The sequence below is a fragment of the Archocentrus centrarchus genome, chromosome 6 (genome assembly GCF_007364275.1).
Source record: "Archocentrus centrarchus isolate MPI-CPG fArcCen1 chromosome 6, fArcCen1, whole genome shotgun sequence".
NCBI lineage: Eukaryota > Metazoa > Chordata > Actinopteri > Cichliformes > Cichlidae > Archocentrus > Archocentrus centrarchus.
The window spans coordinates 2,984,582-2,998,322 of NC_044351.1; the positions used below are offsets into that span (position 1 = coordinate 2,984,582).

General features: G+C 47.5%; 1 protein-coding gene across 1 annotated transcript; it reads right to left on the reverse strand.

Annotated features, from left to right (window-relative positions):
• Positions 1-12,458: 12,458 nt before the first annotated feature.
• Positions 12,459-13,528, reverse strand: LOC115781330 (paraneoplastic antigen Ma1 homolog). The gene is made up of 2 exons (XM_030730961.1): positions 12,648-13,528; positions 12,459-12,480 (listed from the first exon to the last, which is right to left on the reverse strand). The coding sequence occupies exons 1-2, from the start codon at positions 13,526-13,528 to the stop codon at positions 12,459-12,461; spliced, it is 903 nt and encodes a 300-aa protein (XP_030586821.1).
• Positions 13,529-13,741: the final 213 nt, after the last annotated feature.

The window sequence follows — 13,741 nt, forward strand, 5'->3', positions numbered from 1 at the left end:
ACCACTCAGAAAATACGAACTAAGAGTGTTAGCTCTGTTACATTCAGCAACTTTGTAAGAAAACATTATATTTACATAACATTATTCCTCTTCCATTACACAATACACATTATATGCAAAGTACATTACACTCCTGTTAACTTTGCTTTTATGTCCAAAAGAATTAAGCTTATTTAACCCCCATTTTTCCATCCGGGCTACACCCTCCCCCTTCTAGAATGTTTTGATGTCCCCATCAAACCAACAGCTTAGCTAATTTGAATCTCCATGCACTGTCTAATGAGATTCAATTTAACGCAGGAAGGGCATAAGGCCATAGGGTGACACCAGAGGGTCTGGCAGGGGTGGCATCGTGAATCTCTGTACGTGCCGCTTCCAACCAGCACTCCCTGGCTCAATACAGTTAAGGGCTGATCAGATGGTCTTCCCAGTTCATCATAACTCAGTCTGACAACTGGCTTCTTGACTCTCTTTGTGCGTTCCGTTGGAGGGTCCCTGTCTTCCAGTAGCACCTCCCTCTCCACTGCTACTGCCTGTAAGTCAGTCACTGTACCTTCCTCAGAGTTGTGAAGCAGATTTGGGGAGTCGAGAGCTTCTGGAGTTGAGTCACCCTCCTCCAGTTCAGGGGATGAAACTTCTAGAGGAACTACGCTTGGGGCTTGACCTTGGCCTCGGTCTCTCAACAACAGACCTGGCCGTGTCAGAAGTTTCTCACAGTCCATATGTAATGATCGTGATGGGCCTGCATATTCACATTCAGACTCTGATGAGAACATGGCATATTCCTGATCTACAGTTTGTTTGGTCGCTGCGAGTCTCCTTTGGGATCTTGTGACCGGTGTCTGAAATGATTCAGGCTCAGTGTCGTTTGGCAGTCTCACTAGATAGCCAATCGGTAGTAAGTGGTTGCGGTGTACTGTCTTTTCTACCCCCAGACCCTTCTCAGGTTTTACTCTGTAGACTGGTAGGTTGGGAAATTTCTCCACCACGACATATGGTGTAGGTCGCCACTTACTTTTCAACTTGTGTTTGCCGGTAACACCCAAGTTTCTCAGTAGTACTCGGTCTCCTTTTCCCAGAGTCTGCTCTTTCACATGTTTATCATGAGCTTTCTTGTTTCTCTGATGACTCTTGTCAGATGCTTGTGTTGCAAGGTGGTATGCTTGACGCAGATCAGCTTTCAGCTTAGCCACGTACTTGTGATGTGACAAACTCTTTTGATCCTCATCCAGTGCACCAAAACAGATGTCCACAGGTAGACGCGCCTCCCTGCCAAACATGAGCAGGTAGGGCGAGTACCCTGTTGCTTCGTTCTGAGTGCAATTGTAAGCATGCACCAAATGACTGAGACTCTGACTCCATTTCTGCTTTTGCTTCGGATCTAGGGTTCCGAGCATAGACAGCAGCGTACGGTTAAATCTCTCTGGTTGCGGATCTCCTTGAGGATGGTAGGGCGTTGTCCTAGACTTCCAAATCCCCAACATTTTGAGAAGATCTTGAATGAGTTTGCTCTCAAAATCCCGACCTTGATCAGAATGTATCCGTGCCGGAAGTCCATAGTGCACAAAGTATTTCTCACAGAGAATCTTGGCAACTGTGGACGCCCGTTGATCTTTGGCCGGAAAAGCTTGGGCATATCTGGTAAAATGATCGGTTACTACAAGGATGTTGGCATACCCCTGGGAATCTGGTTCCAAGGACAGAAAGTCTATGCCTACCAGATCAAGTGGTCCGCTACTGGTAATCTGGTTTAATGGTGCAGCTCTTTGGGGCTGAGCTTTACGCGTGATACATCTACCACAATTTCTTATGTACTGCTCTACTTCTGCACACAATTTGGGCCAGTAGAATCGATCCCGTATGAGTTTAACAGTCTTGTCCAATCCTAGATGACCGGACTCATCGTGCAGCGACTTCAGAACCATGGCAACCAGCTCCCTTGGTAACACTAGCTGATATACCTCATTACCAGATTGCCTCTGCACTTTTCTGTAAAGCAGATCATCTCGGATCACCAACTTATTGGCTTCTCTCTGAAGCAGTACGGCTTCTGAGTTGGCTTCCTTGTCTGGTGAAAACAGGAATTCTCCATTCACAGATTTCTTGACTGGAGCAATCACTGGATCATTATCTTGCGCTTTAATAAGTTCTGCCTTACTTATCTGGGTCAAAGCACTGTGGTCCAATCGAGTGGGGAAAACAAAACACTCTGGGAGCACCTCAGGGGAAACCCCTAATGACTCGGCATATCCCATGTTCCCTCCTGCCGACTTTCTGCAGGAGATTTGCTTGCAGAGGGCTTTGACACTGTCGAGGGGCATTGTTTTCCACTCGGGGCTCTCTGATGGCAGAGGATTGCGTGACAGTGAGTCAGCATCAATATTGGTGCTTCCAGGTCGGTACTGTAAAGTGAAATCGTAAGTTGAGAGGGCAGCCAGCCAACGATGACCAGTGGCATTGAGCTTGGCTGTGGTCAGAATATACGTGAGGGGATTATTATCGGTCCTCACCGTGAACTGAGCACCATACAAGTAATCGTGAAACTTGTCCACTACTGCCCATTTCAATGCCAGGAATTCAAGTTGGTGCACCGGGTAGTTCTTTTCCGAGGAACTGAGCTTTCGGCTAGCAAACGCCACAGGTCGCAAACCTTCAGGATGTTCTTGATTGAGTACTGCGCCCAAACCATGAAGGCTGGCATCTATGTGTACGCATAGGGCTTGGATGGATCGGCGAATGCCAGAACGGGTGCATTTGTGAGACAGTGTTTAATCTTTTGAAAAGCCTCTGTGCAAGCAGGACCCCACCTATCTCCAAAGGGTTCATTTACACTGTAATAGGTCTTTTCTGGGACTTTAGCAGTTTTCTTCTTTCTCTGAGTTGGTGGGTAACCTTTGCAGAGCTCCGTGAGTGGTCTGACTTGAATAGAGTAGTTTTTTATAAAGCGACGGTAGTACCCACAAAACCCCAAGAATGACTGCAGTGATGGAAGGTCAGTGGGTTGCTTCCAGCGAGTTACTGCTTCCACTTTGCTTGGGTCGGTGGCAATACCATTTTCAGACACTATGTGTCCTACATATGTCATTTGAGGTCTGCAGAACTGACATTTGTCTATTGCCAACTTCAGTCCAGTCTCTTCCAGTCTGTCAAGGACCTTGAACAGTCTTTGTTCATGTTCTTCCAAGGTTTTTCCAAACACTATTAAATCATCCAAATACACTATGACCTCAAGCATGTGCATGTCCCCAACCGCTTTTTCCATTACTCTCTGGAAGGTTGCTGGGGCTCCTGTTATCCCTTGGGGCATCCTTTCGAATTGGTAAAATCCCAAAGGGCATATGAAAGCGGTTTTTTCCTTGTCGTCTTCTGCCATTGGGATTTGATAATACCCGCTGCGCAGATCCAGGACTGAAAACCATCTGCTTCCAGACAAACAGTCCAAGGCCTCGTCAATTCGAGGAATGGTGTACTGATCAGGAATAGTTCTGCGGTTCAGTGTTCGATAGTCCACGCACATCCGCAACTTCCCCGTTTTCTTTCGTGCCAATACGATGGGTGAAGCATAGGAACTCCTTGATTCCTTTATTACTCCTGCAGCCAGTAGTCCTTGAAGGTGACGGCGCAAATCATCCAGATCAGCAGGGGCCACACGGCGAGACCGTTCTCTGAAGGGGGTGTCGTCATTTAGTCGTATTTGATGGTGCACTCCTTTAGCCAATCCAACGTCCCACTCGTCGGTTGAAAACACATTACTTCTCTCTGCAAGTTTCTGTTTCAGCCTCTCTTTCCATTCAGCTGGTACAGGGGAATCCCCAAAGTCGAACAGTGATGGGTCCAGCTGAGATGAAGCTCTTGTGTGTGTGCCAGGGATGTCAGTCACTATATCCACCACATGCAAGTGTGCAACCACAGTACCCATTGGAATGGCAGTGGCTTTGAGGGACTCATTGCGCATAAGAACCAAGAACTTGTCTTTGTCAAGGGTCTTGGAGAACAACACCGTTGGCTGCACTAACACACTTGGGGGAAGAGCATGTGAAGGTGCACGTTCTGTGATCAGGATACTGTCTCCGATCGTGTGTGTTTCTTTGACTTTACAGATGGCTATATGGTTTTTCCCAGCCGGAATAACCAGTGGTCCAGGACCCGTCCACTTTACTTCGGCTACAGGAAAGTCATCATCTGTAGGCAACTCGGACTTAATGGTAGGTAAGGGCTGAGACTGCGAAACGTTCACCTTGCTGGTGCGAACAGTTTTTGGGCTCCCCTCTTTCTGACTTGAAGACAGAGGTCTAATTTTGTGAACATTGGTGCCAACTAGAACAGGTATGGTATCTGAGCAACGAGGATCTGGGCACACTAAAGCAAGAACTGGGACAGCCTCCACATTCCCTTGGGTCTTTCCAGGCAACTCCAACTCAATTTGGATGTAGCCTCGGTAGGGGTAGCTGGTCTCTGACTCACTTAGGCCCCAAATATCTAAACCAGTGACAGGTTGGAGAGGCACATGAGGCAAGTACCTTGAATACCAACTGTCGAAAACTATCGTTACCTGAGACCCGCTGTCTAATAGGGCAGTGCAGGTTATGCCATCCACCTTCACACAGGCAGTGGAGGGTGGCCCTACGAGTCCTTCTGGGACACCAGCTGTGTGTACACTCACAGCGCTCCGGTTGACCCCTACATTTGTGGTAGTTTGTTCTTTTGCACTACCAGGAGCTTTCTGGCTTGCTTTCAGTTTCCGTTGGGCATGAAGGAGTTTCTGTATCACTTTTGGGTAGTTCTCTGGGGATTTACATTTGGTGGAAATGTGCCCATCTTCGCCACAGCGATAACAGAAAAAGTCACTGGGATCTCTGAGTGCCGTAGCTCTTTGATGCATGCACACGGGAGAAGTCTGGTTACTGAGCGGTGATACTACAGGCTCTTTGCTGGGTTTAACAGACATAACTGAGATCTGCTTTCTTAGTTTCACCACTTCTTTCTTTAAAGCTTGAATGTTGTTGTTCTCTTCCAAGCTGTTGGTCTCTGCCTCATCCATGGGTGGAAACTCAAGGGAAAGGACACATGGAGCCCCTGACGCAGCCGTGAGCCCACTGACTTGGGTTTTGAGGTCTTGGAGCTCAGCTCTAAGATCCTGGACATATGCCCCTGTGGGTACAGTAGCACTTTTGACATGCACAGCTTTTGTGGGGTTAAGTCTACGGCGGGAGGCTTCATACTCTTCTTCAATGCGCACCTCATTCAGCAGCTGCAAGAAAGTAGGTGGATTATCTCTTCGCTCCCTCAAACGCAAACTTAATAACATCATGTCAGACCTTGTGGCTCCTTTAATGAGTTGATCAAGGCGGGCTTTGTCTATGGAAGTCGGGGACAGACCTCCTTTTTTCACTACTTTGTTCAGGGATCTTTCCATCCTTCGCAGAAACTCAGAAAGTTTTTCACCGGGATGCTGGCATAGCATTCTGTATGAGAAGTACAGTTCTTCTCCTGTCTCTGGTGTGTCAAATGTGTTCTCAATCACATCCACGTACCCTTGGGGTGTGGCCTCTGGGTTATTAAAGCGGACGGCCTGCAATATTTCCAGAGCAGGACCTTTTACACTTTCCATTATTCTCATTTTCTTTTCTTTGTCAGGCCGATCATATTCCTCTATCATCAAACGAGCTTGCAATATCCAGTTCTCCAATGGCTCCTCTCCTGGGGGAGTAGGGACAATCCCTGAGAAGGTTCGTAGCCTCCGGTAGTTGCTATTATCACTTACCGGCTTGGCTGTGCTTTGCAGAAGGTCTCCCACAGCTCTGATGATAGCTTCCGGAGTAGAGGCCTGAAGTGGTGGAACAGGGCCTAACTCTGTTGGTGGCAACTGCAAGTCCTCTGCGAGCACTTGGTCAGCTGGCCCTTCCTCCTCTTCTGAATATCCAACAATTCTCCATGGTGCATTACTACCTTCCGGCAGGAGGGTGTCTAAGGGAATAGCTTTGGGATTTACTTTCTCTCTGCATTCACACAGTACAGTCAAACATTGACTCTGAGGATCGTACATGCGTCCTCTGACTTTAACACGTCCAAGAACTTTAATGGATTGCAGAGTTCCTTCTATGCGTTCAATCTCAGTGTCTTCGGGAACATCTTTGAGCAGAATGGCATGGGTAGGGTTAATGCCCTCTCCTTTACACCAATGCCGTAACCTTGCCATCCCTCTGGTGTACCAATTTCCCTTCTATTACACAGAGTCTGCTTACTGGTTTCCTCCGAGTATACCTATAGCTTATTTTTATTTCAGATTAGCTCTACTTAAAGGGTTGTCTGAGCCAGTAACAAGGGTAGACTAATATTAGCATTTATCCCAGCGGTGCCTCCATTTTATGTAGCACCCCACCGCTTTATATTGTGTTCTGACCGGGAACCCCAGGATTGACCAAACTAGGTGGGGTGTGGGTCCGATGCAAAGTGGATACCACGAAGGTTCACTTGTGGACAATGATGTGATGACTAATAAGAAACTTAAATCACACACTATTTAAAATAACACTGACTCAGATGACTCTTTAACTCCAAAACTGAACATTTACTGAACGTGAACGCAAGATAGAAAACCACACTTTTAAATGCAAAATGTAAGACACAAATGAAACACTAAAACACTTGTATTCTTATAATACCAGTAAAAATATTGAACTCAACCTTAGCTTTTCCCAATCAGTCCGAATGGATTAGGCTTATAAGGGTTAATTCTGACTACTCCGTCATTCAAATATACACAGTCACTTAACAGTACTCATACATGGGCCCCACACACACGCTCGCATTCACACAAACGTTGCAGGCCTGATTGTTGTGTGCTGCAGCACAGTGGCGAAACTCCTCTTCACTCACCGATAGCTGCACCAGAAACGTCTGACTTACAGTTCCGCGTTGCGAACCAGCTCATCCTCTCGTCCCCTCCGGACGACAGTCAACCAGTTCTCGTCTGCAGTCTGTTTCCGCTCAACACTCGCCACCGACAGGGCAAAGAAGATGGCGCTCGTCACCACGACAAGCTCCTGCTAGCCGTTCGCTGCTAGCCGCCGATGCTGATGCCTCGCTCTGAATCACCGTCGTCTGCGGCTGCACAGCTGTCGGGCAGGCGGTTTCCCAACGCCTCCTACTAACAGTCACTGGATAGTATTTACTAGTCAGTTCTCTTTTGTTAGTTTATCGTGTGCTAGCGCGCTCCGAGCCAACACTGCTGCGTCCGTTCTCCGTTTCTCTCTCTTCTCCTCTCCCTCCTCTCTCATCACACCCAGCCAAATACAACAGGTAGACATGCACAGACCACCTTCACTGACCACTCAGAAAATACGAACTAAGAGTGTTAGCTCTGTTACATTCAGCAACTTTGTAAGAAAACATTATATTTACATAACATTATTCCTCTTCCATTACACAATACACATTATATGCAAAGTACATTACACTCCTGTTAACTTTGCTTTTATGTCCAAAAGAATTAAGCTTATTTAACCCCCATTTTTCCATCCGGGCTACACCCTCCCCCTTCTAGAATGTTTTGATGTCCCCATCAAACCAACAGCTTAGCTAATTTGAATCTCCATGCACTGTCTAATGAGATTCAATTTAACGCAGGAAGGGCATAAGGCCATAGGGTGACACCAGAGGGTCTGGCAGGGGTGGCATCGTGAATCTCTGTACGTGCCGCTTCCAACCAGCACTCCCTGGCTCAATACAGTTAAGGGCTGATCAGATGGTCTTCCCAGTTCATCATAACTCAGTCTGACAACTGGCTTCTTGACTCTCTTTGTGCGTTCCGTTGGAGGGTCCCTGTCTTCCAGTAGCACCTCCCTCTCCACTGCTACTGCCTGTAAGTCAGTCACTGTACCTTCCTCAGAGTTGTGAAGCAGATTTGGGGAGTCGAGAGCTTCTGGAGTTGAGTCACCCTCCTCCAGTTCAGGGGATGAAACTTCTAGAGGAACTACGCTTGGGGCTTGACCTTGGCCTCGGTCTCTCAACAACAGACCTGGCCGTGTCAGAAGTTTCTCACAGTCCATATGTAATGATCGTGATGGGCCTGCATATTCACATTCAGACTCTGATGAGAACATGGCATATTCCTGATCTACAGTTTGTTTGGTCGCTGCGAGTCTCCTTTGGGATCTTGTGACCGGTGTCTGAAATGATTCAGGCTCAGTGTCGTTTGGCAGTCTCACTAGATAGCCAATCGGTAGTAAGTGGTTGCGGTGTACTGTCTTTTCTACCCCCAGACCCTTCTCAGGTTTTACTCTGTAGACTGGTAGGTTGGGAAATTTCTCCACCACGACATATGGTGTAGGTCGCCACTTACTTTTCAACTTGTGTTTGCCGGTAACACCCAAGTTTCTCAGTAGTACTCGGTCTCCTTTTCCCAGAGTCTGCTCTTTCACATGTTTATCATGAGCTTTCTTGTTTCTCTGATGACTCTTGTCAGATGCTTGTGTTGCAAGGTGGTATGCTTGACGCAGATCAGCTTTCAGCTTAGCCACGTACTTGTGATGTGACAAACTCTTTTGATCCTCATCCAGTGCACCAAAACAGATGTCCACAGGTAGACGCGCCTCCCTGCCAAACATGAGCAGGTAGGGCGAGTACCCTGTTGCTTCGTTCTGAGTGCAATTGTAAGCATGCACCAAATGACTGAGACTCTGACTCCATTTCTGCTTTTGCTTCGGATCTAGGGTTCCGAGCATAGACAGCAGCGTACGGTTAAATCTCTCTGGTTGCGGATCTCCTTGAGGATGGTAGGGCGTTGTCCTAGACTTCCAAATCCCCAACATTTTGAGAAGATCTTGAATGAGTTTGCTCTCAAAATCCCGACCTTGATCAGAATGTATCCGTGCCGGAAGTCCATAGTGCACAAAGTATTTCTCACAGAGAATCTTGGCAACTGTGGACGCCCGTTGATCTTTGGCCGGAAAAGCTTGGGCATATCTGGTAAAATGATCGGTTACTACAAGGATGTTGGCATACCCCTGGGAATCTGGTTCCAAGGACAGAAAGTCTATGCCTACCAGATCAAGTGGTCCGCTACTGGTAATCTGGTTTAATGGTGCAGCTCTTTGGGGCTGAGCTTTACGCGTGATACATCTACCACAATTTCTTATGTACTGCTCTACTTCTGCACACAATTTGGGCCAGTAGAATCGATCCCGTATGAGTTTAACAGTCTTGTCCAATCCTAGATGACCGGACTCATCGTGCAGCGACTTCAGAACCATGGCAACCAGCTCCCTTGGTAACACTAGCTGATATACCTCATTACCAGATTGCCTCTGCACTTTTCTGTAAAGCAGATCATCTCGGATCACCAACTTATTGGCTTCTCTCTGAAGCAGTACGGCTTCTGAGTTGGCTTCCTTGTCTGGTGAAAACAGGAATTCTCCATTCACAGATTTCTTGACTGGAGCAATCACTGGATCATTATCTTGCGCTTTAATAAGTTCTGCCTTACTTATCTGGGTCAAAGCACTGTGGTCCAATCGAGTGGGGAAAACAAAACACTCTGGGAGCACCTCAGGGGAAACCCCTAATGACTCGGCATATCCCATGTTCCCTCCTGCCGACTTTCTGCAGGAGATTTGCTTGCAGAGGGCTTTGACACTGTCGAGGGGCATTGTTTTCCACTCGGGGCTCTCTGATGGCAGAGGATTGCGTGACAGTGAGTCAGCATCAATATTGGTGCTTCCAGGTCGGTACTGTAAAGTGAAATCGTAAGTTGAGAGGGCAGCCAGCCAACGATGACCAGTGGCATTGAGCTTGGCTGTGGTCAGAATATACGTGAGGGGATTATTATCGGTCCTCACCGTGAACTGAGCACCATACAAGTAATCGTGAAACTTGTCCACTACTGCCCATTTCAATGCCAGGAATTCAAGTTGGTGCACCGGGTAGTTCTTTTCCGAGGAACTGAGCTTTCGGCTAGCAAACGCCACAGGTCGCAAACCTTCAGGATGTTCTTGATTGAGTACTGCGCCCAAACCATGAAGGCTGGCATCTATGTGTACGCATAGGGCTTGGATGGATCGGCGAATGCCAGAACGGGTGCATTTGTGAGACAGTGTTTAATCTTTTGAAAAGCCTCTGTGCAAGCAGGACCCCACCTATCTCCAAAGGGTTCATTTACACTGTAATAGGTCTTTTCTGGGACTTTAGCAGTTTTCTTCTTTCTCTGAGTTGGTGGGTAACCTTTGCAGAGCTCCGTGAGTGGTCTGACTTGAATAGAGTAGTTTTTTATAAAGCGACGGTAGTACCCACAAAACCCCAAGAATGACTGCAGTGATGGAAGGTCAGTGGGTTGCTTCCAGCGAGTTACTGCTTCCACTTTGCTTGGGTCGGTGGCAATACCATTTTCAGACACTATGTGTCCTACATATGTCATTTGAGGTCTGCAGAACTGACATTTGTCTATTGCCAACTTCAGTCCAGTCTCTTCCAGTCTGTCAAGGACCTTGAACAGTCTTTGTTCATGTTCTTCCAAGGTTTTTCCAAACACTATTAAATCATCCAAATACACTATGACCTCAAGCATGTGCATGTCCCCAACCGCTTTTTCCATTACTCTCTGGAAGGTTGCTGGGGCTCCTGTTATCCCTTGGGGCATCCTTTCGAATTGGTAAAATCCCAAAGGGCATATGAAAGCGGTTTTTTCCTTGTCGTCTTCTGCCATTGGGATTTGATAATACCCGCTGCGCAGATCCAGGACTGAAAACCATCTGCTTCCAGACAAACAGTCCAAGGCCTCGTCAATTCGAGGAATGGTGTACTGATCAGGAATAGTTCTGCGGTTCAGTGTTCGATAGTCCACGCACATCCGCAACTTCCCCGTTTTCTTTCGTGCCAATACGATGGGTGAAGCATAGGAACTCCTTGATTCCTTTATTACTCCTGCAGCCAGTAGTCCTTGAAGGTGACGGCGCAAATCATCCAGATCAGCAGGGGCCACACGGCGAGACCGTTCTCTGAAGGGGGTGTCGTCATTTAGTCGTATTTGATGGTGCACTCCTTTAGCCAATCCAACGTCCCACTCGTCGGTTGAAAACACATTACTTCTCTCTGCAAGTTTCTGTTTCAGCCTCTCTTTCCATTCAGCTGGTACAGGGGAATCCCCAAAGTCGAACAGTGATGGGTCCAGCTGAGATGAAGCTCTTGTGTGTGTGCCAGGGATGTCAGTCACTATATCCACCACATGCAAGTGTGCAACCACAGTACCCATTGGAATGGCAGTGGCTTTGAGGGACTCATTGCGCATAAGAACCAAGAACTTGTCTTTGTCAAGGGTCTTGGAGAACAACACCGTTGGCTGCACTAACACACTTGGGGGAAGAGCATGTGAAGGTGCACGTTCTGTGATCAGGATACTGTCTCCGATCGTGTGTGTTTCTTTGACTTTACAGATGGCTATATGGTTTTTCCCAGCCGGAATAACCAGTGGTCCAGGACCCGTCCACTTTACTTCGGCTACAGGAAAGTCATCATCTGTAGGCAACTCGGACTTAATGGTAGGTAAGGGCTGAGACTGCGAAACGTTCACCTTGCTGGTGCGAACAGTTTTTGGGCTCCCCTCTTTCTGACTTGAAGACAGAGGTCTAATTTTGTGAACATTGGTGCCAACTAGAACAGGTATGGTATCTGAGCAACGAGGATCTGGGCACACTAAAGCAAGAACTGGGACAGCCTCCACATTCCCTTGGGTCTTTCCAGGCAACTCCAACTCAATTTGGATGTAGCCTCGGTAGGGGTAGCTGGTCTCTGACTCACTTAGGCCCCAAATATCTAAACCAGTGACAGGTTGGAGAGGCACATGAGGCAAGTACCTTGAATACCAACTGTCGAAAACTATCGTTACCTGAGACCCGCTGTCTAATAGGGCAGTGCAGGTTATGCCATCCACCTTCACACAGGCAGTGGAGGGTGGCCCTACGAGTCCTTCTGGGACACCAGCTGTGTGTACACTCACAGCGCTCCGGTTGACCCCTACATTTGTGGTAGTTTGTTCTTTTGCACTACCAGGAGCTTTCTGGCTTGCTTTCAGTTTCCGTTGGGCATGAAGGAGTTTCTGTATCACTTTTGGGTAGTTCTCTGGGGATTTACATTTGGTGGAAATGTGCCCATCTTCGCCACAGCGATAACAGAAAAAGTCACTGGGATCTCTGAGTGCCGTAGCTCTTTGATGCATGCACACGGGAGAAGTCTGGTTACTGAGCGGTGATACTACAGGCTCTTTGCTGGGTTTAACAGACATAACTGAGATCTGCTTTCTTAGTTTCACCACTTCTTTCTTTAAAGCTTGAATGTTGTTGTTCTCTTCCAAGCTGTTGGTCTCTGCCTCATCCATGGGTGGAAACTCAAGGGAAAGGACACATGGAGCCCCTGACGCAGCCGTGAGCCCACTGACTTGGGTTTTGAGGTCTTGGAGCTCAGCTCTAAGATCCTGGACATATGCCCCTGTGGGTACAGTAGCACTTTTGACATGCACAGCTTTTGTGGGGTTAAGTCTACGGCGGGAGGCTTCATACTCTTCTTCAATGCGCACCTCATTCAGCAGCTGCAAGAAAGTAGGTGGATTATCTCTTCGCTCCCTCAAACGCAAACTTAATAACATCATGTCAGACCTTGTGGCTCCTTTAATGAGTTGATCAAGGCGGGCTTTGTCTATGGAAGTCGGGGACAGACCTCCTTTTTTCACTACTTTGTTCAGGGATCTTTCCATCCTTCGCAGAAACTCAGAAAGTTTTTCACCGGGATGCTGGCATAGCATTCTGTATGAGAAGTACAGTTCTTCTCCTGTCTCTGGTGTGTCAAATGTGTTCTCAATCACATCCACGTACCCTTGGGGTGTGGCCTCTGGGTTATTAAAGCGGACGGCCTGCAATATTTCCAAAGCAGGACCTTTTACACTTTCCATTATTCTCATTTTCTTTTCTTTGTCAGGCCAATCATATTCCTCTATCATCAAACGAGCTTGCAATATCCAGTTCTCCAATGGCTCCTCTCCTGGGGGAGTAGGGACAATCCCTGAGAAGGTTCGTAGCCTCCGGTAGTTGCTATTATCACTTACCGGCTTGGCTGTGCTTTGCAGAAGGTCTCCCACAGCTCTGATGATAGCTTCCGGAGTAGAGGCCTGAAGTGGTGGAACAGGGCCTAACTCTGTTGGTGGCAACTGCAAGTCCTCTGCGAGCACTTGGTCAGCTGACCCTTCCTCCTCCTCTGAATATCCAACAATTCTCCATGGTGCATTACTACCTTCCGGCAGGAGGGTGTCTAAGGGAATAGCTTTGGGATTTACTTTCTCTCTGCATTCACACAGTACAGTCAAACATTGACTCTGAGGATCGTACATGCGTCCTCTGACTTTAACACGTCCAAGAACTTTAATGGATTGCAGAGTTCCTTCTATGCGTTCAATCTCAGTGTCTTCGGGAACATCTTTGAGCAGAATGGCATGGGTAGGGTTAATGCCCTCTCCTTTACACCAATGCCGTAACCTTGCCATCCCTCTGGTGTACCAATTTCCCTTCTATTACACAGAGTCTGCTTACTGGTTTCCTCCGAGTATACCTATAGCTTATTTTTATTTCAGATTAGCTCTACTTAAAGGGTTGTCTGAGCCAGTAACAAGGGTAGACTAATATTAGCATTTATCCCAGCGGTGCCTCCATTTTATGTAGCACCCCACCGCTTTATATTGTGTTCTGACCGGGAACCC

Coding starts and splice junctions, on each gene's coding strand:
- LOC115781330 (XM_030730961.1), bottom strand. CDS start 13,528: ATGGCAAGGTTACGGCATTGGTGTAAAGGAGAGGGCATTAACCCTACC. Junction 12,481..12,647: donor CTCATTAAAGGAGCCACAAG/GTCTGACATGAT, acceptor CTGTACCCACAG/GGGCATATGTCCAGGATCTT.